General features: G+C 45.9%; 1 protein-coding gene and 1 long non-coding RNA gene across 4 annotated transcripts in view; one reads left to right on the forward strand and one right to left on the reverse strand.

Moving 5' to 3' along the window:
• LOC137439683 (phosphorylase b kinase regulatory subunit alpha, liver isoform) overlaps window positions 1-25,644 on the reverse strand; it is a 120,041-nt gene that overhangs the window by 28,525 nt on the left and 65,872 nt on the right. Inside the window, exons 20-28 of one of the 3 annotated variants that reach the window (XM_068135678.2) lie at window positions 17,161-17,365; window positions 13,631-13,790; window positions 13,422-13,501; window positions 13,074-13,152; window positions 12,740-12,869; window positions 11,587-11,688; window positions 11,325-11,443; window positions 11,031-11,066; window positions 10,739-10,823 (exon numbers count right to left, since the gene is read on the reverse strand). In XM_068135678.2, the coding sequence (XP_067991779.1) occupies window positions 10,739-10,823; window positions 11,031-11,066; window positions 11,325-11,443; window positions 11,587-11,688; window positions 12,740-12,869; window positions 13,074-13,152; window positions 13,422-13,501; window positions 13,631-13,790; window positions 17,161-17,365 (996 nt within the window). The remainder of the gene's footprint in view (window positions 1-10,738; window positions 10,824-11,030; window positions 11,067-11,324; window positions 11,444-11,586; window positions 11,689-12,739; window positions 12,870-13,073; window positions 13,153-13,421; window positions 13,502-13,630; window positions 13,791-17,160; window positions 17,366-25,644) is intronic. The other 2 variants (XR_010986971.2, XM_068135679.2) reach the window with 2 other exon arrangements.
• Window positions 17,932-21,581, forward strand: LOC144888844 (uncharacterized). The gene is made up of 2 exons (XR_013621407.1): window positions 17,932-18,167; window positions 19,568-21,581. It is a non-coding gene; the product is annotated as an uncharacterized LOC144888844 (long non-coding RNA).

Consider the following 25,644-nt stretch of genomic DNA (forward strand, 5'->3'; position numbering starts at 1 on the left):
TTCAACAGCGTGAAGCCGAGCTAGGTGTGAGGCAGGAGCACCGGCCCATAGGGGAGAACAGTATTCCATTGAGCTGTGGATGAAAGCCTTGTATGTGGTGAGGAGCTCAGGTGTGCCGAGGAAGGACTTCGCACGACGGAGAATGCCCAGTCGGCGACTGGCTTTGGAGGCCAGCTTGGAAATGTGGTTTTCCCAAGAAAGATCATGGCAGATAGTGAGACCCAAAATCTTGAGCGACAGAACTTCTTGGAGAGGATTGTTGAGAAAGTAGATGGGAGGGTTGTCCAGTCGATCTTTTCGGAGAGACATAGTAAGAGTGTGAGATTTGTCAGGATTGAAAGACATGTTCCACTTGTTTGACCAGTCTGTGATTTTGTCCAGGTCTTCAGAGAGTGAGGAGGCAGCAGACTGCCGATCTGAGGGAAGAGGAATGGAGCGGCAGAGAGTGGAGTCATCAGCAAAGAGATAGAGAGGATTTTCGAGAGAGTCAGAGAGATCATTGATGAAGACCAGAAAAAGCACGGGGCCCAGAACACTGCCTTGGGGAACTCCAGCCTGAACAGGAAGAGGAGATGAGAGAAACCCATTCAGGGCCACACGTTGACGACGACTAGAGAGGAAGTCCGCCAGCCATGCGTGGAGATTTCCATGGATACCAAAGGAGGAGAGTTTGGTGAGCAGAGCGGGGTGCCAGACCGTGTCGAAGGCACGTGATATGTCGAGGGAGACAGCTCTAATTTCCTGTTTGGCATTGAGGACCTCCATCCATTGTTGAGACAGCAGAAGCAGCATGTCCAGAGTAGAGTGACCTGGTCTGAAACCAAATTGATGATCAGAGATCAAGCCATTGGAGAAGAGGAAAGATTTCATATCCGAAGCAATGATGGATTCCATGACTTTGCTGATAATTGGGAGAAGGCTGATTGGTCTGTAGTTGCTAGGATCTGTTTTTGCACCTTTTTTGTGCAAAGCGGTGATGTTGGCTGATTTCCAAGCAGATGGCAGTTGACCTTGAGCAAAAGAGAGGGTGAAGAGAACAGAGAGAGGGTGAGACAGAGCAGCAGAGCAGGATTTTAGGACCCGTGGGCTGATGCCGTCGGGTCCAGTTGCAGAATCAGAGTCGAGGGTTGACAGAAACTTTTCCACCTTGTCAGGAGGAAAGGACACGGAGTCCAGGAGCAGCAGGGTACGACTGGGTATGGTGGGTACAGAGAGGGATGGGTTTGGGACACAAGATTTAGAGGCAAACACAGAGTTGAGGCATTCAGCTTTTTCACGTGCGGAGTCAGCTGTGTAGCCGTTTGAGGTAAGGGAGGGGATGGAGGGGGAACAAACACCAGAAACGGATTTGACCAGACGCCACCAGGATTTGGAAGAGAGACAGATAAGAGAGTTCGGTCTTGAGAACGGAGAGATATTGTTTCCTGGCTCTCCTGAGGGTGGACACACACTTGTTTCGGGCCTTGTGAAAGGAAATGAGATTTCCTTCCGTTGGATTTGCTTTCCAGGAGACGAAGGCAAGTTGTTTCTGGGCAACAGCCTCACCACAAGATTCCGTGTACCATGGACGGGAGGAAGGGTATGACAACTGAAGACGAGATGGGATAAATCTGTGCATGAGAGAGAGCAATTTACTTTGGAAGAATTCCCAGGATGAGTTGATGTCAGAGGTGGTAGAGATGGGAGACCAGTCCAGATGATTGATGGCTGCTTGAAGACCGTGCCAGTTGGCCTGAGTGAAATGCCAGACTCGTCGACGCTGAGCAGGCTCCCTGAGGATGGTCAGAGAGATGTCCACTTTAACAAGGACATGATCAGATGATCCGATCGGAGCAGAAGAAGAGCAGCAGACATTTTCAGGGAAGTTAGTCATAACCAAGTCCAGAAGGAGAAGATGTTCCGTTGACTGAGAACCGGGTCGGGAAATTGACAGATTGTGTCAGTCCCAGTGAGTCGCAGAAGTCCTTTGCTGAGGAGCCATGGCTGGTGAGAGAGGTACCCACACCCAGCCAACTGGCATGATGACAGTTGAAATCACCACATATGAGGAAGAGAGAGTTGGGATGAGTAGATAGAAGTTGGTCCATATCATCAGACAGCGAGATGTAGATGGAGTCATCACTGTTTGGTGGACGGTACAACACACATATGAACAAGAGGTGGGAGCAAAGGGGAAGCCGTAGCCAGAGGTATTCCTGGGGGTGAGGTGGAGAGAGTGCAGTGCAGGGCGAGTGAGGAAGAGAGTTTTTGATAAAGATAGCAACCCCGCCTCCAGGACGAGGCTCAGGTCTATCATACCGGAGGAGGGAGTAGCCCGGGAGAGATAGTATGGAATCGGAGACATCATAAAGGAGGAAAGTTTCTGTTAAGCAGATCACGTCTGGTTTGTCAGAAGCAACCTGTATGGAGAGATCAGTTAAGTTTGAACGAAGGCCCCGGATGTTTGAGGTCCATACCGTTAATGAAGAGGAAGGGGGAGCATCAGATACAGAACAGGGGGGGAGGAGGGGTAGGGTAAGATGTGGAAGAGGTGGAAGAGGTAGGGAGAGCTGTTGAAGGTGTGTCAGAGATTTCAGAATAGCTCGGAGAAAGGGAAGGATGGGGCGGACAAAAGGTTTGATGGTGATTGGGTGAGGCACAATGAGGTGTTATTTGAGGAGGGGGAAGAGCGAGGCAGAAGGTTGGGGGAGATGGAGGTGAGAGTTTGAAGGGGGAAGAAGCGGGGAGGACGCTTTGAGGAGGGGGAGTGAGAGGGGGGAAATTGAGAAGCAATGAGGGTGGGGAGATTTGAAGGGGAGGGGTGAGGGGGGAGTTTGGGAGGGAAGGGACAAGGGGAGGGATTTGAAAGGGATGGGATATGGGGGAGATTTGGAGGGGAGGGGTGAGGCAGGAGTCTAGGAGGGGAGGGGCGAGGGGGCGTCTTGGCGGGGAGGGGTGAGGGGGTAGTTTAGGAGGGAGGGGGCAAGGGGGGAGATTTGAAAGGGATGGGTGATGGGGAAGATTTGGAGGGGAGGGGTGATGGGGAAGATTTGGAGGGGAGGGGTTATGGGGAAGATTTGGAGGGGAGGGGTGAGATTGGATTTTTGAAAGTGTACGATTTATGGGAAACGAACATTTATTGCAAAATGAGTTTCTTGTGACCTTCGAGTTAAAAATACGTTTAAGGACGCTGGATGGAGGATGGAGTGCAGGAGAGTTTAGGGAATGTAGAAAAAAGGCACTATAGGAGATGGATATTTTTTTGGGGATGAATTGATTTGGTGAGCAAGTCGAAAGCAGCCTGTTAAAGAAGAAGAAGAAAAAGGTGTTATAAAATATGACGGAATACATAACTTGAGGGGAAAGTGTAAACATTGAAGGTTAATGAGTGAAAACTATCTGGGGAAATGGGGGAAAAACACGTGGTCGAAGAACGAACGAACGAATAAGAATGAATAAACGAATGAGAACAGAGAAGGAAATGTGTTGTTATTTTTTTTTTTTTTTTTTTTTTTGAGTTGAGATTTACACAAGGAAGTAGGCTATGGGTGAAAAGACTGGTAATACAGAGAACGAAAGTTATTGGATCACAAACGACGGACCGCTGAGAAAAACAAAGCCTCAAGGTTGTACAGTGCACACTGTACAAGGCCTCAAGACACGACACAAATTAACACGATTTTCAATACAGGTATGAAAGATTTGCACCGAAAAATCTTCGTCGGGACACAATATACGTACAACACCATAAATAAATACAGTTTTAACGAAAATACAAATGGAAACAATCACTTAACTTCGATTTCAAATCGTTCGCGACGCGGCAAAGGCCTTGCTCGCGACACGGCAAACAGACGATCAATTTATGAAAGATAAACACCGAGAAACAACCAAAGTTGCACACAATAACTTCACACACCGAAAGATAAATACAGTTTCGACAAAATACAATTGTGAACAGACTTAACTTCGAAAAACGTGGAGACCGTGTGGAGCTTCGAAAATCCCTGCCGCCGTCTCCAAGATCTCGCGAGATGATCAGAATCAGAATCAGGTCAGAATGATCAGGTCAGAATCAGAATCAGAATCAGGTCAGAATGATCAGGTCAGAATCCTGAATTCTGACCAGGATTTAAATTTTTTATTGATTATTTATTTTAAAATGCTTCACTTCCATCATTTCTCCATCAGAAGTACCCATAGTCTTTTTCTTCCCCACAATCTATTCTTCCTCTCACACATAACGTGGACCAACTTTTAACCACTCAACCACTTTTAACTTTAATTCAATTTCAATTGTCACCATGCCAATTGGCTTGGTGTTGGAACCTCTTCAACCAGCCTTGGCACTTCAGCAAAGGACTTCTGTGGTTCCATGGAACTGACTCAATCTCTAAACTTTCTGACCAGGATTTCTTCCAATGACAAATCCTCTTTTCGAGACCTGGTGATGGCCAACTTCCCCGCAAATGTCTCCTGCTCTTTCTCTGCTCCAATTGTTTCATCTGATCACGTGCTTGCAAGAGTCAATAACTCTCTGCCTATTATCAGAGCTCGCTCAGTGCCAGAGAGTCTGGCAGTTCACTCACACAGATTGTCAGGGATGGCAAGCAGCCATCTTGCTTCAGGACTGGTCTCCCATATCTACCAACCCTGATATTAACTCAGTCTGGGAATTCTTCCACATAAATCTGCTGTCTTGTATGCACTGATCCACACCATCTCGTCTTCAGTTATTCTACCCTTCTTCCAGCCCATGGTACACTGAATAGTGTGATGACACAGTTGTTCTGAAGCAGCTTTCCTTCTTTTCCTGGACAGAAAACCCGGCAGAAGGCAACCTTATTTCATCCCACAAAGTCCGCAACAGGTATTTGTCCATTCTCAGGAGAGCCAGAAAACAGCATCTGCCAACCTCAAGATTGAACTTTCAAACTTGTCTCCCACCTCTAAAAACCTGGTGGTGCCTTGTTAAATCTGTCTCCAGGGAATGCTCTCTCTACAACACTTCCCTCTCTTCAAATGGCACCACAGCAGTTTCAGCTCTTGAGAAGGCCGAATACCTCAATTCTGAGTTTGCTTCCAAATCTTGTGTACCAAACCCCCCACTCTACTTTCTTAGCAATCCTTTTGAGGAAGCTCGATCATTGAAACCCATGGGTCTCACCATCAGCCATGATCTTTCTTGGGCAAACCACTTTTCAAAGTTGGCAGCCAAAGCCAACCACCGACTGGGAATGCTGCATCACATAAAGTCCTTCCTTGGTACACCAGAATGCCTATCCATCTACAAGGTCATCATCTGCAGCTTGATGGAATACTGGTCTCCCCTTTGGGCTGGCGCTCCTGCCTCACACCTTGTTCAGCTTGACGTGAGGAAAACGAAGGCCTTCAATATTATTGGAATCTCCCACGATGAAGATGAGTCTATGGGCCTATCACTTTCTCATCGCAGACAGGTTGGTGGTCTCTCTGTCTTCTACTGCTTCCTTTTTTTGGTCTGGTGCCCTTGTTCCTTCTGTGTTTTGTCCCACAGGTTTCTACAGTGCCCATATGGTCCACCATCAATCCCCTTCTGGTGAAACTCCCAAAATTCTGCTCACCTCCACTCATTTGTTCCTATTTTTAAGCCACCTGTGGAACCAACTTCCATATCCTTGTCAATCTCATTCGTCCCTCCAGATCTTCAAGACAGCTGTTCACCACCATCTCAGATGATGTAGTTCATCCACATCTCAAACCATGGTCATGATACCCACGTTAACTCCCCCTCCTACGCCCAAGCTCACCTCCTTCCAAACTTCCAGTTTTTCCTTCCTAAGAGTTTTCTTCTGTATCCATCTTGTCCACCGCATGCATCCTCCTCTACCCCTCATTCCTCACCACACCAATTATTTTTCAAAATCTCCCTCTATTTTGTCCTTCAACCCTGCTGTTGGTGTTTGTTCTCTTTCTTTTCTTTCTCATTCATTCACTTTTTTTTTTTTTCTCTCTCTTTCTCTCTTTCTCTCTTTTTCTCTCTCTTTCTCTCTTTCTCTCTTTTTCTTTCTCTCTCTCTCTCTCTCTCTCTCTCTCTCTCTCTCTCTCTCTCTCTCTCTCTCTCTCTCTCTCTCTCTCTCTCTCTCTCTCTCTCTCTCTCTCTCTCTCTCTCTCTCTCTCTCTCTCTCTCTCTCTCTCTCTCTCTCTCTCTCTCTCTCTCTCTCTCTCTCTCTCTCTCTCTCTCTCTCTCTCTCTCTCTCTCTCTCTCTCTCTCTCTACTGAACCGAGGCTCGTGAAAGAGCTAACATTCACTTCACAAACAAATCGACCAGACAAACAAAATACACAAAAAGAGGGAGCGGAAGACAAGATGGGGAGAAAAGGGGAAGCGCACACACACACACACACACACACACACACACACACACACACACACACACACACACACACACACATCCGAGAGCAGGGAGATGTGTGGAAGGGAGAGGGCCCGGGGGGAGGAGGCGTGGGAAGGGGGGGGGGGGGGGGGGGAGGGAGAAGTATAAAGCACAAGGACACCAAGGACTTTCAGGACAAAAGTTGGTATTTCAAAAAGTGGAATTGGGGTGAAATTAGCGGGGGTAGAAAAGATCAAGGTTTTGGATGGGGGAAGATAAGAGATGGTGGTGAACAGCTGTTTTAAAGACTTGGAGGGTGGAGTGGGATTGAAGAGAGTGAGGGAGTTTGTTCCAGAGGCGGGAGAAAAGAGGAATGAAGGAGTGAAGGTGAGCAGAGAGTCTTGATTTTGGCAGTTTAACCAAAAGAGGGTTGCAGGCAGATCTTGTGCGACCTGTAGGAATATTTGCGGGACAGAGCCCAGAGAGAGCTGGGGGGGCAAGGCCAGAGAGGAGTCGGTAGAAGACGGAAAGACCACCAACCTGCCTGCGGTGATTAAGTGAAAGGCCCTCGGAGATAGCGTCATCACGGGAGATTCCAATGATTCTGAATGCTTTGGTTTCAACAGCGTGAAGGCGAGCTAGGTGTGAGGCAGGAGCACCTGCCCAGAGGGGAGAGCAGTACTCAATTGAGCTGCGGATGAAAGCCTTGTATGTGGTGAGGAGCTCAGCTGTGCCAAGGAAGGACTTCGCACGACGGAGGATGCCCAGTCGGCGACTGGCTTTGGAGGCCAGCTTGGAAATGTGGTTTTCCCAGGAAAGATCATGGCAGATAGTGAGACCCAAAAGCTTGAGTGACAGAACTTCTTGGAGAGGATTATTCAGAAAGTAGATGGGAGGGTTGTCCAGTCGGTCTTTTTGGAGAGACATCGTAAGAGTGTGAGATTTCTCAGGATTGAAAGACATGTTCCACTTGTTTGCCCAGTCTGTGATTTTGTCCAGGTGTGCAGAGAGTGAGGAGGCTGCAGACTGCCGATCTGAGGGATGAGGAATGGAGCGGCAGAGAGTGGAGTCATCAGCAAAGAGATAGAGAGGATTTTCAAGAGAGTCAGAGAGATCATTGATGAAGACCAGAAAAAGCACAGGGCCCAGAACACTGCCTTGGGGAACTCCAGCCTGAACAGGAAGAGGAGATGAGAGAAACCCATTCAGGGCCACACGTTGACGACGACTAGAGAGGAAGTCCGCCAGCCATGCGTGGAGATTTCCATGGATACCAAAGGAGGAGAGTTTGGGGAGCAGAGCGGGGTGCCAGACCGTATCGAAGGCACGTGATATGTCGAGGGAAACAGCTCTAATTTCCTGTTTGGCATTGAGGACCTCCATCCATTGTTGAGACAGCAGAAGCAGCATGTCCAGAGTAGAGTGACCTGGTCTGAAACCAAATTGATGATCAGAGATCAAGCCATTGGAGAAGAGGAAAGATTTCATATCCGAAGCAATGATGGATTCAATGACTTTGCTGATAATTGGGAGAAGGCTGATTGGTCTGTAGTTGCTAGGATCTGTTTTTGCACCTTTTTTGTGCAAAGCGGTGATGTTGGCTGATTTCCAAGCAGATGGCAGTTGACCTTGAGCAAAAGAGAGGGTGAAGAGAACAGAGAGAGGGAGTGAAAGAGCGGAAGAACAGGATTTTAGGACCCGTGGGCTGATGCCGTCAGGTCCAGTTGCAGAATCAGAGTCGAGGGTTGACAAACTTTTACACCTTGTCAGGAGGAAAGGACACGGAGTCCAGGAGCAGCTGGGTACGACTGGGTATGGTGGGTACAGAGAGGAATGGGTTTGGGACACAAGATTTAGAGGCAAACTCAGAGTTGAGGCATTCAGCTTTTTCACGTGCGGAGTCAGCTGTGTAGCCGTTTGAGGTAAGGGAGGGGATGGAGGGGGAACAAACACCAGAAACAGATTTGACCAGATGCCACCAGGATTTGGAAGAGGGAAACAGATAAGAGAGTTCGGTCTTGAGAACGGAGAGATATTGTTTCCTGGCTCTCCTGAGGGTGGACACACACTTGTTTCGGGCTTTGTGAAAGGAAATGAGATTTCCTTCCGTTGGATTTGCTTTCCAGGAGACGAAGGCAAGTTGTTTCTGGGCAACAGCCTCACCACAAGATTCCGTGTACCATGGACGGGAGGAAGGGTATGACAACTGAAGACGAGATGGGATAAATCTGTGCATGAGAGAGAGCAATTTACTTTGGAATAATTCCCAGGATGAGTTGATGTCAGAGGTGGTAGAGATGGGAGACCAGTCCAGATGATTGATGGCTGCTTGAAGACCGTGCCAGTTGGCCTGAGTGAAATGCCAGACTCGTCGACGCTGAGCAGGCTCCCTGAGAATGGTCAGAGAGATGTCCACTTTAACAAGGACATGATCAGATGATCCGATTGGAGCAGAAGAAGAGCAGCAGACATTTTCAGGGAAGTTAGTCATAACCAAGTCCAGAAGAGAAGATGCTCCGTTGACTGAGATCCGGGTCGGGAAATTGACAGATTGTGTCAGTCCCAGTGAGTCGCAGAAGTCCTTTGCTGAAGAGCCATGGATGGTGAGAGAGGTACCCACACCCAGCCAACTGGCATGGTGACAATTGAAATCACCACATATGAGGAAGAGAGAGTTGGGATGAGTAGATAGAAGTTGGTCCATATTATCAGACAGCGAGATGTAGATGGAGTCATCACTGTTTGGTGGACGGTACAACACACATATGAACAAGAGGTGGGAGCGAAGGGGAAGCCGTAGCCAGAGATATTCCTGGGGGTGAGGTGGAGAGAGTGCAGTGCAGGGCGAGTGAGGAAGAGAGTTTTTGATAAAGATAGCAACCCCACCTCCAGGACGAGGCTCAGGTCTATCATACCGGAGGAGGGAGTAACCCGGGAGAGATACTAAGGAATCAGAGACATCATGAAGGAGGAAAGTTTCTGTTAAGCAGATCACGTCTGGTTTGACAGAAGCAACCTGTGTGGAGAGATCAGTTAAGTTTGAACGAAGGCCCCGGATGTTTGAGGTCCATATCGTTAATGAAGAGGAAGGGGGAGCATCGGATACAGAACAGGGGGGAGGAGGGGTAGGGTAAGATGTGGAAGAGGTGGAAGAGGTAGGGAGAGCTGTTGAAGGTGTGTCAGAGATTTCAGAATAGCTCGGAGAAAGGGAAGGATGGGGCAGACAAAAGGTTTGATGGTGATTGGGTGAGGCACAATGAGGTGTTATTTGAGGAGGGGGAAGAGCGAGGCAGAAGGTTGGGGGAGATGGAGGTGAGAGTTGGAAGGGGGAAGAAGTGGGGACGACGCTTTGAGGAGGGGGAGTGAGAGGGGGGAAATTGAGAAGAAATGAGGGTGTGGAGATTTGAAGGGGAGGGGTGAGGGGGTAGTTTGGGAGGGAAGGGACAAGGGGAGGGATTTGAAAGGGATGGGATATGGGGGAGATTTGGAGGGGAGGGGTGAGGGAGGAGTCTAGGAGGGGAGGGGCGAGGGGGAGTCTTGGAGGGGAGGGGTGAGGGGGTAGTTTAGGAGGGAGGGGGCAAGGGGGGAGATTTGAAAGGGATGTGTGATGGGGAAGATTTGGAGGGGAGGGGTGATGGGGAGGATTAGGAGGGGAGGAGAAAGGGGGAAGATTTGAAAGGGATGGGTGATGGGGAAGATTTGGAGGGGAGGGGTGATGGGGAGGATTAGGAGGGGAGGAGAAAGGGGGAAGATTTGAAAGGGATGGGTGATGGGGAAGATTTGAAAGGGAGGGGTGATGGGGAAGATTTGAAAGGGATGGGTGATGGGGAAGATTTGGAGGGGAGGGGTGATGGGGAAGATTTGGAGGGGAGGGGTTATGGGGAAGATTTGGAGGGGAGGGGTGATGGGGAAGATTTGGAGGGGAGGGGTGATGGGGAAGATTTGGAGGGGAGGGGTTATGGGGAAGATTTGGAGGGGAGGGGTGAGATTGGATTTTAGAAAGTGTACGATTAATGGGAAACGAACATTTATTGCAAAATGAGTTTCTTGTGACCTTCGAGTTAAAAATACGTTTCAGGACGCTGGATGGAGGATGGAGTGCAGGAGAGTTTAGGGAATGTAGAAAAAAGGCACTATAGGAGATGGATTTTTTTTTTGGGATGAATAGATTTGGTGAGCAAGTTGAAAGCAGCCTTTTAAATAAGAAGAAAAAGGTGTTATGTATGTCTCTCTCTATGTCTCTCTCTATGTCTCTCTGTCTCTTTTATCTATTGTTCCTTTTGTTCTGTTACATCCTGATCGGTTCGAGCTCTTCCATGAGCCGAGACTCTGTATAAGTATATTTATATAATAATAAAAATAAATCTCTCCAGAAATCTTTTGAAAGAAGAAGATGATCTCACCCTGACGTTCAGAAAAGGCTGGACCTCCAGTGTTCTCTGCTCCTAAGAGGGAAATGGCTCCTGTTGGGCTGACTGGTCTACTGCGCTGGAGAAGATGACAATAGAAAAAGAGTGCGTTAAAGGAAATGGAACAAAAAAGTGGGTTAAAGGAAATGGAACTGCAAATAGGAGGTTATATAAACAACCAAAAACAAACACAACAAAAAATTAGAGGTAGAGGTAGAGAATACAAAAGAGAGCAAAATGGTGTTAATGAAGGGTTTTTTTTTTCTTATTTCTTTCTTTCTTTTACCAAAGAACGAAGTGAAGACATCTCACTTGCCATCGACTAAGGGAGGAAGTGGATTCAAACAAAATTGACATAACCGAAACAAAAGAAAAAAAAAACATGGTGGACTAAAACGAAAAATAAAATTGCCAAACCAAGTGAAGCACCAGGTAAATAAATGGAATTAAATGAGTGGTGAAGGTAAATAAATGGAATTAAATGAGCGGTGAAAGTAAAGAAATGGAATTAAATGTTAAAATAAACAATTCTTAGATTAACAACGATGTGTGTCCACGTCCTCCAGGACATCATCAGCACCTGTCTCATTTGACTTCGCAGGCGGCTCAAGCCAGCTCTCTCGGTCTTGGTGGCTCCAGTGTGGTCCACCTCGTGAATGGATATCCCCGGACTGGTGTATGTGGAGTCAATTGGTCGTACTGAATGAAAGAGTCACAAAACAAAAGTTTGAGCTGAATAAAATTGAAAGCTAAATTAGGAAAATGAAAAGGATCAAATACAGTGGAAAGTACCAAACAAAGTTTGCTTAGAGTGACCATGAAAGAAGACATTCTATACACACCACTCCTCTCGACACCAAATTCCTTTCCACTAAGAATGTGATGAAGAAGAGACTTCATGTCTGATGGGCTCAAGTTCATGAGACTGCTTGAAGCCTCCTCACCTGCTCCACAAAAAAGTGACATTTCAACATCTTTGTTTTGCTTCATTTAGGGTCATGAACAGATCTAGGTGGTGCAAGGGGGGCAAAGGAAGAGCAAGAAAGCAACGAATACACTTCAAAAATCTTTTCTATCCCTGATAACCCTCCCGAGACCCACCTCTTTCCAACTTTCTAGTTTTTCCTTCCCACATCCCTTATTTTTGCAAGTCTCCCTCCATTTTGCCCCTCATCACTGCTGCTGGTGTGCTTCCCCCTCTCTTTGTACTGTTCCTTTTGTTCTGTTACGTCCATTCTATGATGATCTAGCTCCTCCATGAACCTCGACTTTGTACACAATAATAGAACGTGTGTACAGAATGTGCATCAAAGATGATGGGAAGGTTGCACTGAGGAGAGAAGATGATGATGAAGACAAGTCAGGTGATTAATACTGTCGTGCGCCTGCCCTCTGGTGAACATCCTTTATAGTCAAGGCTCTGACGTCATCTCACGACTTCTCCGTGTCCGCTCCTATCAACGAGTTCCATCTTAGCAGTCTTTTTGCCAATCAATCCCGGACCAATCACTGCCCTTCGGGGGGTGGCTCCACAGCCCTGCCCGATTGAGGTGGTGATGTAGCGGCTGTGGCACCAGCAGAAGTGTGTGATGCCTGGTTTCCGGTTGGTTTTTAATTAGTGTCATTAATTATGGTGTCGATTGTTTGGCTTGGCTATAGCGTGTAGTGCGGTGTCATAAGGAACACAGGAAAAGATTACAGAGGCAATTACATACAGGGGATCAATTACCCATAATCCCTCGCCAATTAAACCCACCCCTCTCATGGGGAGGAAGATACAAGCTCTTCCACGATATACGGTCTACACAAATTTCCTACTTATTACATGGGGTTTCTTCTTCTTCATGACAGTCAGAGCACACTACCTATGTATTCTACCTGGACTAAGGTATTGCCTACCCCCTACAAACGTAACAATACAAAAAATCTGGGTAAAGGGGCACACGACACAAACAATTGTGGACAATCATGGCTGAATCGCTTCGTTGTACAAACCTGAGCAGTCGAGATTGCGAGCCAACTCCGTTGCCATGACTTGGATTATGAGGCCAATACGCAGCCGCAGCATCTCAGCAAAGAGAGCTGGCTGGCTTCGTACGAACATCGCCAAATACATGATTATCTCCTGTGGCACAGAAACGAATAACAAGCATTCTCTTGAGATCAACCTATCAATTTAATCATGTTGTACCAAATTTTAGGCAAGTGTGTCGCATGTAGTGGTGACAGCAGTTCTTTTTATCCTTTAATAAAGCTTCATGCTTGATTATCTGCTCCCAAGACATACCCGATCATGCTAAATGTAACCACACACAGGCAGATAACGCACCTGCGTGAGGACTGCGATGGCGATATCTTGGCCACTTGCCTCATAAATGAGGGTTGTTAGTTCCTCCAGAGGCAGAGGCCTGTTGAAGAAGAAGAATTGTGTGCACGCAATGGGAAGAACAAGAATCTTCTACAGCACAACAACTTAACAAAACGCCAACTGAAGATTCAGGTAAGTGAGATAATACAGCCAAGCCAAAGGGTTGGTGTGTTTTCTATCAGGAAAGAGAGAGATTCAAAATGTTCTTCTTTTGAGATAAACATGAAATGGGCATGAGAAAAATGTGAGCCAAGAGAGCCGGGTTGGGGGGACAGTGTTTGGTGAGAGTGAATGGATAGAGAATGTTACGCAGTGATAGTGCGCTCGCGTGGCTCTGGAGGTAGTCCAACAGTCAGCTGCTTCTGGTGAGACAGGAGATCCGTGGCTGCCTGGACATGGGAGATGGTTTTCACAGAATAACATGAGGTATCTACATATTAATCGACAAATATATATTTAAAAAAGAAAAGAAGCTCTCACATGAAGATCTCCACTTCGCAAGAAGAAATTGTGCTTACCTCTGCGAGGACCTGCACCTTTTTCCGTAGCAAGCCTGACAGGTGTCGAATGAGACCCCACTGCTGCTCAACACCGGCACGGCTGTACAGTTCAGCGAGTAGGTAATGCACTGTGTGCCCCTCAAAGGCACCACCTTCTTTCAGTTCCCAGTCTCCTCCTCTGCAAAAATCAGATAAAAAACAAAATCATCCTTTCATCACTCTACTCAACGCACGTTTATGGAAAACTGGACCGATGGTGTAAAGCAGCAGGATAGTTCAGTTGGTAGCATGCTCATCTGCAGGATGTGCAATCCTGGGTTCATCCCTAGTATTCATGCCCAACTTGTATCCAGTAACTCATCCATGGAAGCCAATACCTCATCCATGGAATACATGATCTTCAAAATGTCTCGGGAACATAAACGACGCCTTTCACGCACGTGCTGTGCATGTGTTCATTGCGTCACCTCTCCTAATCTGGGCACTTTGAGCCTGCCGTTGCCAGGTTGAAAGGCCTTTTTTGTGCCGTTACTAGGTCCTTTTTGCAGATTTCATACAAGTTCCCTTACAAGGAACTTTGACGCATAAGGAGGCCAATAGGCCCATCAATGTCTGCACTATTATTACCAACGGATGGTTGTTTGGCCTGCTCTATCCCTTTTAAATGCTGAGTGTCAAGAAAGGAAATGGCAGGTACCATTTTTGAAGTCTTTGGTATGACTCTGCTGGGCTTAGAACCACCAGCCTCCCAGACTCAGGGTGAACGCCATAACCATTACGCCACTGACGCTCGTGTAAATTCAAACGAAAGAGTAAAAATGAGGGCAATGCCAAGATGATTAACCGTAATTCCTAGATGAAAATCTGACGCAGGAAAATATGGGAAAGATGAAAAATATCTGTGGATGAGAGGCTCAGTGTTCCGACCATTTCCTATCAATACCAAGGAGCAGCTGCAGTGGATAAGGAGAGTACCGTTTCCTGATAACTGGCGGCCTACCCACAACTCAAAGATGTGCAACCGTCACCTTGTTGCGCTCGACACGGATGGAAGTGGAAAGAAAACTTGGAAGCACCGAAATCCTGAACTGTTTCCTTGGAATTAATTGAGTCTCGTAGATATTAAACCATCGCATGTTAAACGTACTCCAAATAAACCTAAATCCAGCAAAGAAATAGCACAAATATCTGGTGAACTTGCTGAAGACCTGTCAAACTTTCACAACGCTTCCCTGCCAGCGGAGTCAATAAGCGCCAATGGCAGATCACTCTTGTGCTAAACCGACGGCGATGGGGACGGATCCACGGTAAGCGAATGTACATTGGAATGCGTTTAGGGGGGTCGGAATGGCACAGAGGGGATCATCATGTCAGGTTTTGGTGTTTTAATACAAGAGCTGACATAGCGGATCACTCACGGACCTGCACAATAAGTCTAGCACAATTTGCGGAATGCATTTGATGCGTAAACTAGCTTGGTGAGCCAGAGTAGTTAATGGCATCACAGTGTTGAAGAAGGATCTCGAAGATAAATTACCACAATGCATTCGATCCATCTCAATCGTTATCAGGTAACCACAATACATTATGCCTCAGTCATCATTGTTACCAATGGTGACTGCACATGTGGGGCGATGCATTGTGGGGCGATCACCATATTTGGAAGGTTCCACAGTATAATGGGTTCAGGGAATATCAATTTACTGCAGTGCAGGAGATGGAGGAATAGAACACTCAAGGTGTAACAGATTGTGATAAAGCGATAATCAAAGTCGAACACCAATGTAAACACCAATTGCAAGGAGTGAAAGACAACCATGTAATACATTTATTATCGATACCATACATGGTCATGGTGTTGTAAACTACGATGTCAGACCCTTTCAAGGTTCCAAGGGAGAAGCAGGATGGTAAGAGGGGTAAAGAGGAGGGATGGTAAGAAGCTCTTTAAATCCCAATTGTTGTCAATTTATAGATGGCATGCATCGATTCTTTGATGCCTGGCATCGACCGTTAGGCGCTGGGCATCAATTTGCCGAGGTGAAGCACCAATATTCCTCTTTTCAAAAGTCAATAATCTTTTTCCCCTAATGTCACACTGTAGGTGACTTTATCAAGCACCAATCATAGACAAAATAACAAAACCTTGGCTTGTTACCCTCTGAATGCAATATTAACCCTCAAGCCCTCTCCCTTCCACACATCTCTTGATGTCCTTGTCCTCTACTGTTGTTGTGCTTGTGTGCTTCCCTCTCTCTCCCCATATTGTCTCCCGCTCCCTTTATTATATGTTTTATGTGTCGGTTTATGTTTTTTTGTGTTTAATGTGTTAGCTCTTACACGAGCCTCGACTTTGTATACAAAAATAAATAAATAAATCACTCATAGTTTGAGACTCATTTTGAAAAAAATGACAAAACGATCTTTTACTCATCTGCTATGTTAGTCTTCCCCATCTCCCACTACCACCAAACCCCCTAATCCCTTGTCTTTGGCCTGTTACTATGTTATGCCAGAACACATTGTCATTGCGCTAGCATAGATGTTCTCCCTTGTTACCTGCTGCCACCAAAGGTGGACCGAGGTTAAGTTTTCACCCGTGTCTGTGTATCTGTTTGTTGGTGAACATGATATCGCAAAAATTTGTGGACAGATTCAGAAGGAATTTGGTGGTCAGGTTGGGTGTGTAACAAGGACGAATCACTTAGATTTTGGTGAAGATACGGATCCAGATCAGGATACTATAATTTTTTTAAGTGATTCTTCACCATTGAAAGATAGGGCCAAACACAATGTATAGCACGATATCTCAAAAAGTTGTGGACGGATTTGGACAAAACTTGGTGGATACATTATGTATGTCACAGGGTCGAATCGATTCAATTTTGTTGAAGAACCAAATCCTGATCAGAATTGTTTTTTTTACTTTTATAAGTGATTCTTCACCATTGAGAGATATGCCAAAAATGATATTTCAAAAGGCTGTGGATGGATTATGACAAAACTTGGTGGATGAGTTGGTTAGGTGACAAGAACAAGCAGATTAGATTTTGGTTCAGGTCCGGATGCAGACCCGGCCTATCAGTGAGATACCCTGCTTGGAAAAGGGAGTTGGTGTGAAATTATTTCACAAATTACCTAATTTAAACATGACTCGTTCACAAATAAGCTGAACTACTCTTGCTTAGACTTGCATGCTTCAGTTCACTGCTAAACCACATGTCAATAAAGAGCACATTCAAATCAATTAGTTTTTCCTTCTGAGTTGCAAGTTTACCGTTTCTGGCTTTGCTGATATCACTGCACATCAATTGAATAAAAACTTTTATCTATAAATCCAAAAATCTTTCGAAAAGGTCAGCAATTCATCCAAAATGATGAATGCATCAATACCTGGCCAGATTCAAAAAGGCGAGAGGACACAAATCCTGGCAAATCATTTAGTATTGTACAAATTAAATGGTGTTTTGTTTTTCTTCCTCCACAAGATCTAGGCTGGTGGAAGAGCAAGGAAGAACATGGAAGAGCAACATATTAAACAGCAGTACCTAATAAGGGAGAGCGTGTACAATATATCCGCTTGTTCCTCGAGGTCGGGCTCCAAAATCAGGCGTTTGACAAGGGCATCGCAGTCCACAGAGCTCAGGTCAATCGAAGCCCGTTTTTCCTGCCGCTGCTGTGGTGGTGGCACCTCCACGAGATTGATGGAGGAACGAGGAGCAGTGGGCTCCAAAGTTTGCAACTGGGGATAAACTGTGAGCAGATCAGGGACAAAGAGGCAACTTACGAGTCTGGCAGGTTGCAAGCACCATGCATCGCTTCATAGTCAATCCTTCATAATTTCAATTCAACAATATGAAAAGAACCTTGTGGATATAATTCTTGCCAATCTTCTTCTTGCAGCTTTTTTGGTATTGTTGGAGTTGGTATAAAGCAATATACCTTTGTTTTCTATTTCCACTCACTCTGCTTTGAGTGCCTGCAGCTAATTCCCTTCTGAAATCTGCTGACCCATGCTTTATCTTACCTCTTATTGCACATTTATCCTTGAGGCTTGGTCAAAACACATTCCTTTAGAGTGGGAATCGGTGTTTGATTTATTCTCACGTTATTCTCTATGCTTATCTAACAATTGACAAGAAACAGGTGCTGTCCTCCTTATGAACCAGACCCCCACATTCCAACTGAGTGACCCTCAAGGTACTGGGTGCGGTGCATTGCGCACGTGACTCGGCCTTGTCGGGAACTGCCTGCTGAGATGGTTACCTCTGCTGTGCTGGACCTTGCCTATAAAATGAAGCTCACTGAGAATTGTATTTGAGAAGGGACCTGGCCAGTTGAGCTGATCTCTGCTGTCTCCCGCATGTGTATTTACTCTACCATTAAACGGCTTGTATTCTCAGTGCGGTGTCTTTCGTGTCTCCGGGACATCCGACATCGGACCTCGTCAATTGGTGCCGAAACCTGGGCCTCCCCAAGCCATGGATGGGAGAATCGACTACTCCTGGAGACGACAGCAGTTAGTCTGGGTACCCACTCAAAGACAGGGAACAAGGTGAGAGACCTTTTATATCTCTCTAGTGGACAAAGTGCTGTCGTTTCCATGTAAAATCGAACCCTCTCCTCCATAGCTTTGAGTGAGTCCAAACCAGTATTGTTAACTTGGTAAAATAGTCAAGCCGTTTATGTGGAGCAGGACAAATTTTAAGGAACCAAGGTGGAATCCTAGGTATTAAGGTATTAGAGAGGTAGAACCTCAAGGTGGGACCTTGCTAGAAAGAGAATTCAGTGACTAAGGACTACAGGGGAGTACCCTATGGTGGCCTCACTAATAGGGAAATAAGGTATAAGAATGGGAAATCATAATGGACAACTGGGGAAAACCGATCGCCCATTCACAGGTACTCCGGCGGAGTACATGTTGGAAACGGCTGGGGAGGATTCCATACGATATGTACATCAGTAGGTTGGAATAACCGTCAGGCAGAAGTCCACAGGCCCGTTGAGGGAGAGTTCCAGAGAACACAGTTAGGAAATTTGAGGAAAGCTTTAAAAATAAGGAATGCTAAGAAAAAGCACAAAGGTAATGATTGGGAGGCCCACAGTCAATGGATGGAGGAGTGTGTCAGACGAGAGATGGACACAAAATATGTAGGATTATATGCCCAGCTAATGGGCGGGAAAGACAGACCAAGGCAGGGATCCTAGCCCCCACATGAATGAATGAAATGATTTTTGGTAGAATGAAAATGAATGAATATTGAAATTTGTTGTTCTTGAATTGGAAATAAAGAGGTTGTGTACATGTTGTCTGATAGTGCTTTCCTTGTATTGTGTGGTCATGGGTTTGTACTTGTGTGTGAAGGTGTTTTGTAAACTGCATTAATTGGCATGTTGGATCCAGTGTTGTACTGTGTGAAGTGTTTGGCCTACGTAAGCAGCGCAATGGCTGATTAACAGGTGTTGTATTGTTGTATTGTTACAGGTGTTGTAGTGTTATGACAGGTGTTGTAACACGGTGGATAGAGAGGACGCAGGAGAGTAGCAGCAGAATAGGATTGATGTGGGGAAACAACAACATAATGTTGATCAGGTAGAGTTCGGTATTTAATATTGATGAATTTGTCCACATCATGCTTGAATGAGAGAAAGAGTCACGATAGGTTGAAAAGAAGTGTCATCATTCAACTGCTGTAAAATAAGATCATCATGAGTTAAATCGAGGCATTCTGAAACATTTTGGACTTTTATGATTTTATAATCAAGGTGAAAATGAAAGGTCGGGCAGTGCTTCACTGCATCTTGTATTTTGGTGAGCAATCGATCTGGGGTGCTCAGAAATGGTCCCATTGGCAGTGGAACACAAAAATAAAAATAGAGGTTTCCCCAGAGATGGCACGTTCGAAAAAGCCACAGGGGAAAGATAAAATGCAGGGATTTGGCTTGTTTTTGCAGAAGAAGAGAAAGAGGGAGTTGGAGGTGCAAGGTGAAATGGCATTGGGATTTGTGGGCTTGGAGCCCCCCACCTCCATCCCCAGAAGACTGCTGTCTTGTGTACAGTCAGCCACAGTTGACCGGACCAATGTGAGCTTTCGATTACAAATTAATTGCACTGTGCTAGATTGAATCTTCCTGGTGTTTCGCAGGTAGGCCAAAATGAATGCTCGGGATGAGGTGCGATTCGCATGCTCCAGGATGCGGCATATCGGCTAGATAGATGATTATGCCTGCTCGCCTCTGAGCTGTGCAGCCTGGGGTGAATATGTGCTCGGATCTCCGCACATCGGGATTTGGCCACCTCAATGTGTGGAGGATTCGGGAAGCCATATGAAGGGGGGGGGGGGGGTTGAATATAAAATGTTTGTGAAGCTCAGAAATACGTCGTTTCAGTTTGCATGGTCCGGAATAAGACTGTCGATTTCGGCAGAATAGCAAATAGAGGTACATAATTAACATCGATCGAGCGTTCGCGCAAGGTTTGGGAGATTCTCGGGTACATGTAGGTAACGCGTACAGCCGTACACTGTGCTGGGAACTTTGTGCTGCGTGCATACCAAGTATAAATGCTGAGTTTGAAAAGACGGCATGACGTCACCATGCTCAGCATTCGGGTGCACGGTGTGAGAAAATCCGTGCAAGGTTGACGTCCTGTAGTGGGGAGAAATTGTAGCTCAATGGAAATTCGTGACGCGTACTATCTAAAAATTAAAAGTCGCCTTTGGGGTCTTTAAGGGTATTTCGGTGTATTCAGGGGTCTTGGTGGTCTTGGGAGAATTAAAGGGTTGTCAAAGATCTGAGGGGTCTCAGCGGTTTAAACGCAATTAAGAGGGTAAAATCAGAGGGCACGAGATGTCCTTCAAATCATATCGTTTCCCCACATGGGACAATGTTTGTCTGCTGACATAAAACTTACCCTTATTTTATTTGATAACTGGAAGGGAGTCTGCTATTTGGGCTCAGTGGTACCGGAAATCTTGATACTGGATGATACATAAAACTCAAAATTTCGGACTAGAAGGGCGATTGTGGGATCAGGATGGTTCAGCAGTTTTGGATATACCATATTGTCCTGGGTTTTGTGGGGTCTCACTATAATAGTGGGACTAGTTTTAACTGTGTTTATAATGAAGCATCTCCTTCATGGAGAGATTATTTTCTAGCTCCTCTGCACAAATGGCCCAAATGGAGATGAGCGAGGATGAGGACGAGGACGAGGACGAGGGACTGCCTGATCTACCCATCATTCCGGATTCCAAGGAGTCCATATTCACAGATGATCCGGACATGAGGGGCGTTTCTCTCCTGTATTTTGATTATCACACCTTATATGCCAAGCAAGAACGAATGTTTCAAGAAATTAATAATCTCATGTTCTCCCCAGAGGAACAACACATTCAAGCCCTCATGAAAATGGAGCTCGATTACCCTAAAGATCAGCAGGGATTGCGGCTGCGGGGGGCAGAGCGAGCCAGTCCTGCGGCGGAGGTTGCTGGCCCTCCAGCAGGGCACATCTTTGCCAAACCAGCCGTCTTCGTTGCAGATCGGAAACGTTAATAAAGTTCCACAAAAGTTGTTGTTCTTTGATATCTTTTCTCTTATTGCACATTTATCCTTGAGGCTTGGTCAAAACACATTCTTTTAGAGTGGGAATCGGTGTTTGATTTATTCTCACGTTAATCTCTCTGCTTATCTAACAAATGACAAGAAACAGGTGCTGTCCTCCTTCTGAACCAAGACCCCCGCATTCCAATGGAGTGACCCTCAAGGTACTGGGTGCGGTGCATTGCACACGTGACTCGGCCTTGTCGGGAACTGCCTGCGGATATAGTTATCTCTGCTGCGCTGGACCTTGCCTATAAAATAAAGCTCACTGAGAATTGTATTTGAGAAGGGACCTGGCCAGTTTCGAGCTGATCTCTCTCTCTCCCGCATGTGTATTTACTCTACCATTAAACGGCTTGTATTCTCAGTGCAGTGTCTTTCGTGTCTCCGGACATCCGACATCGGACCTCGTCAGTATGCAGGACAAGGCTGTAGGGTAGCATCATTGGCTGAGGGTGGGGCATAGTGGATGGCGCAATGCCCTCCACAGGTTCGGGCATGATTTTGGGATTTGTTCAGGGTGCCGGCACGAGCTCGCCTAATATTCAAAGGACACTGTGGGATCTTTAGCTTCCACCAACTAATGCCGGGTAGATAAGATGCCAGTTTAACGTCCATCCGAGGGACAGCACACACATAGATGAATCACACAGCCTATGAAACCCCAGGATGACAGTTTATAGCTGGTCGGGATTCAAACCCAGGCTAGTCTCTCACGTGAATCTCACACTAAAAGTATATAAATATATATATTAGGGTGGTCCAAAAAAATTAAAGTAGAAAATATCTTTCTCCACAAGGCTATCCGTGTTCCATATCAAGATGTAAGAACTCATGCCAAAAATTTGACAGATTGTACAATATTTAGAGGTCGCAACCAGTCCCTATATTTTAAGGATTTGAAACAAAAATACAATATCAATGTTTATTTCAAAAACACAAAGTCAAGCACACAGCACACATGTTATACAAATAGATATTACTGGCTGAATGCACCCGGCGTTGCCCGGGTTCTTTTTGAATGAATTTAATCTTCTATACATAAGTCTGACGCGAGCCCAGTATCAGTTAGTGTTCAACGATTCCTTGTTCTTTCTTCTGTCGGGCCCCGTGAGAGAGAATTTTGAAAGCATGTGTTGAAATCAGCCAGATATTCCTATTAAGTGCATAAGTTGTATTCAAGAGAATTTTGAAAGAAGAATATTTATTGCGAAATGGGCCCAGCCCGGCCGAAGCGGCCTTGACCAGCCTCGCCACCTAGCCTATAACCTTCCCAGGGCCCGTCCCGACATTTTTTGTTTCAGAGGTTTCCTCCTATCTTTCAACGTTCAGGAAATTAGCGCGTGCAGACAAACAAACAAACAAACAAAAACTTTCTTTTATACAGTATATATATAATAACTAGCCAAAAGCACCCGGCGTTGCCCGGGTTCTTTTTGAATGCATTCACTACTATAATTCAGCTTTTACTCACGGCCGTAGAAGATTGACGACTATAATTCAGCTCAACTTTTAATTGTGAAATGGGCCCAGCCCAGCCGAAGCAGCCTCGACCGGCCTCCTCACCTAGCCTATAACTTTCCCGGGGCCCGTCCCAACATTTTTAGTTCTTTTTGAATGAATTTACTACTATAATTCAGCTTATACTCGCGGCCATAGACGATTGACTACTATAATTCAGCTCAGCTTTTAATTGCGAAATGGGCCCAGCCCGGCCGAGGTGGGCCTCAACCGGCCTCGCCACCTAGCCTATAACCTTCCCGGGGGCCGTCCCGACATTTTTGGTTCTTTTTGAATGCATTTACTACTATAATTCAGCTTTTACCCCCCGGCCATAGACGATTGACTACTATAATGCAGCTCAGCTTTTAATTGCGAAATGGGCCCAGCCCGGCCGAGGTGGGCCTCGACCGGCCTCGCCACCTAGCCTAAAACCTTCCCGGGGCCTGTCCCGACATTTTTTGTATTGGAAGTTTCCTCCTATCTTTCACCGTTCAGGAGATTAGCTTGCGCAGACAAACAAACAAAAACTTTTATATATATTTATTATTATTATTATTATATATACTAGTGGGGTCACCCGTGGGAATCCCACGGGCATGGACGTGTGACATTTCGACATATTGAGTTAGATGCTGCACCTGCACATTCAGTTTCACAAAATGGTTACTGGCAATTTATCAGATGCACAAATGATGTCATCCACACAATGTATTTACTTCTGATAACTTGTGAATGCATGTGCGTGTGCACGCACACACACACACACACACACACACACACACACACACACACACACACACACACACGTATATATCCCACATCCCACATGTATATACATGTTTAAAGTGTACGTGCCCTTCTCCCCTCCCCCGCCCGGCAACGCTGGGTACTTCTGCTCGTAACTAATAAAATAAAAACGAAGAAATATCTATATTATAATAGCCGTAGGTGATTCTGTTGGACGTCTGTCCGGGGGTGTGGCTTAGTCGGTTTGCAGAGTAGCTCCACCCATAGCTCCACCCATTCTTGGAGAGGCATCATGGAAACAAATATCCACCATTTTATTACCTCGAATGGCTTTGAGGCCTGTTTAGTTAGGCCCATGCTGTCTTTCTCTCTCACACAGGTTTATTTCAATTCTAATTCGATATATCATTTCATTTTTAAAAGTCGCTAACATAGTGTTAGACTCGGTTGAAAAAAAACGGGAAGAGAATCCCAAGAAAGTTTCCGTTTATAGAACGAAATGAATTCTCAAAGGCCTGTAAACTAAAGCCCATTCATTGAGAGTCACCCTCACGATTTTATCGAATTCACCATCTGATTTAATTTTTATTGATGGTTTTAGACTCGGTGTCAGAAATAATTGAGGACATTCATGCACACACGGGAAAATGCCGAGATATATTTATAAAAATCGCGCCACGATGATACACGAAAATACACCGCCTAAAATAACATTCGGGGAAAATGTCGACATATATTAAAAATTCGCTTTTTCTTTTCCGTTAACATTTATTACTTTTACGTTTTATGAAAGATGTTTTATGATTATAATATAGATGTGTGTGTGTGTATACATATATGTGTGTGTGTGTGTGTGTCTGTGAATAAGAGAGACCAAATTGTGAGGTACAGAAATGAAAAAACGAGGTGTGTGTGTGTGTGTGTGTGTGTGTGTGTACATGTGTGTGTGTGTGTGTGTGTGTGTGTATGTATATGTGTGTGTGTGGGTGTACATGTGTGTGGGTGTGGGTGTACATGTGTGTGTGTGTGTGGGTGTACATGACGGTGGGTGTGTGTGTGTGTGGATGTGTGTGTGTGGATGTGTGTGTGTGTGTGGATGTGTGTGTGTGGATGTGTGTGTGTGTGTGGATGTGTGTGTGTGTGGATGTGTGTGTGTGTGGATGTGTGTGTGTGTGGATGTGTGTGTGTGTGGATGTGTGTGTGTGTGTGTGTGTGTGTGTGTGTGTGTGTGTGTGTGTGTGTGTGTGTGTGTGTGTGTGTGTGTGTGTGTGTGTGTGTGTGTGTGTGTGTGTGTGAATAAGAGAGAGACAAAATTGTGAGGAACAGAAATGAAAAAACGAGATGTGTTTGTGTATATTTGTGTGTGCGTGTGTGTGTGTGTGTGTTTGTGTGTGTGTGTATATGTGTTTGGGTGTACGTGTGTGGGTGTACGTGTGTGTATGTGTGTGTGGGTGTGCACGCACATGCATTCACATGTTATCAGAAGTAAATACATTGTGTAGATTACATCATTTGTGCATCTGATAAATTGCCAGTAACAATTTTGTGAAACTGAATGTGCAGGTGCAGCATCTACCTCAATATGTCGAAATGTCTCACACGTCCATGCCCGTGGGATTCCCACGGGTGACCCCAGGGCCGATTGGAGAGGAGAGTGAGGAGCGATTGGAGTGGAGAGTGAGGCGCGATTGGAGAGGCAAGTGAGGCACGATTGGAGGAGAGTATGAGGAATTGAAGACGAGTGTGAGGGATTTGAGAGGAGTTTGAGGGATTGGAGAGGAGTGTGAGGGATTGGAGAGGAGTGTGAGGGATTGGAGAGGAGTGTGAGGGATTGGAGAGGAGTGTGAGGGATTGGAGAGGAGTGTGAGGGGTTGCAGAGTGTGAGGGATTGGAGAGGAGTGTGAGGAGGTATTGGAGAGGAGTGTGAGGAGGTATTGGAGAGGAGTGTGAGGAGGTATTGGAGAGGAGTGTGAGGAGGTATTGGAGAGGAGTGTGAGGAGGTATTGGAGAGGCGTGAGGAGGTATTGGAGAGGAGTGAGGAGGTATTGGAGAGGAGTGTGAGGAGGTATTGGAGAGGAGTGTGAGGAGGTATTGGAGAGGCGTGTGAGGAGGTATTGGAGAGGCGTGTGAGGAGGTATTGGAGAGGCGTGTGAGGAGGTATTGGAGAGGCGTGTGAGGAG

The sequence above is a fragment of the Myxine glutinosa genome, chromosome 14 (genome assembly GCF_964187855.1).
Source record: "Myxine glutinosa chromosome 14, kmMyxGlut1.1, whole genome shotgun sequence".
Taxonomy (NCBI): Eukaryota; Metazoa; Chordata; class Myxini; order Myxiniformes; family Myxinidae; genus Myxine; species Myxine glutinosa.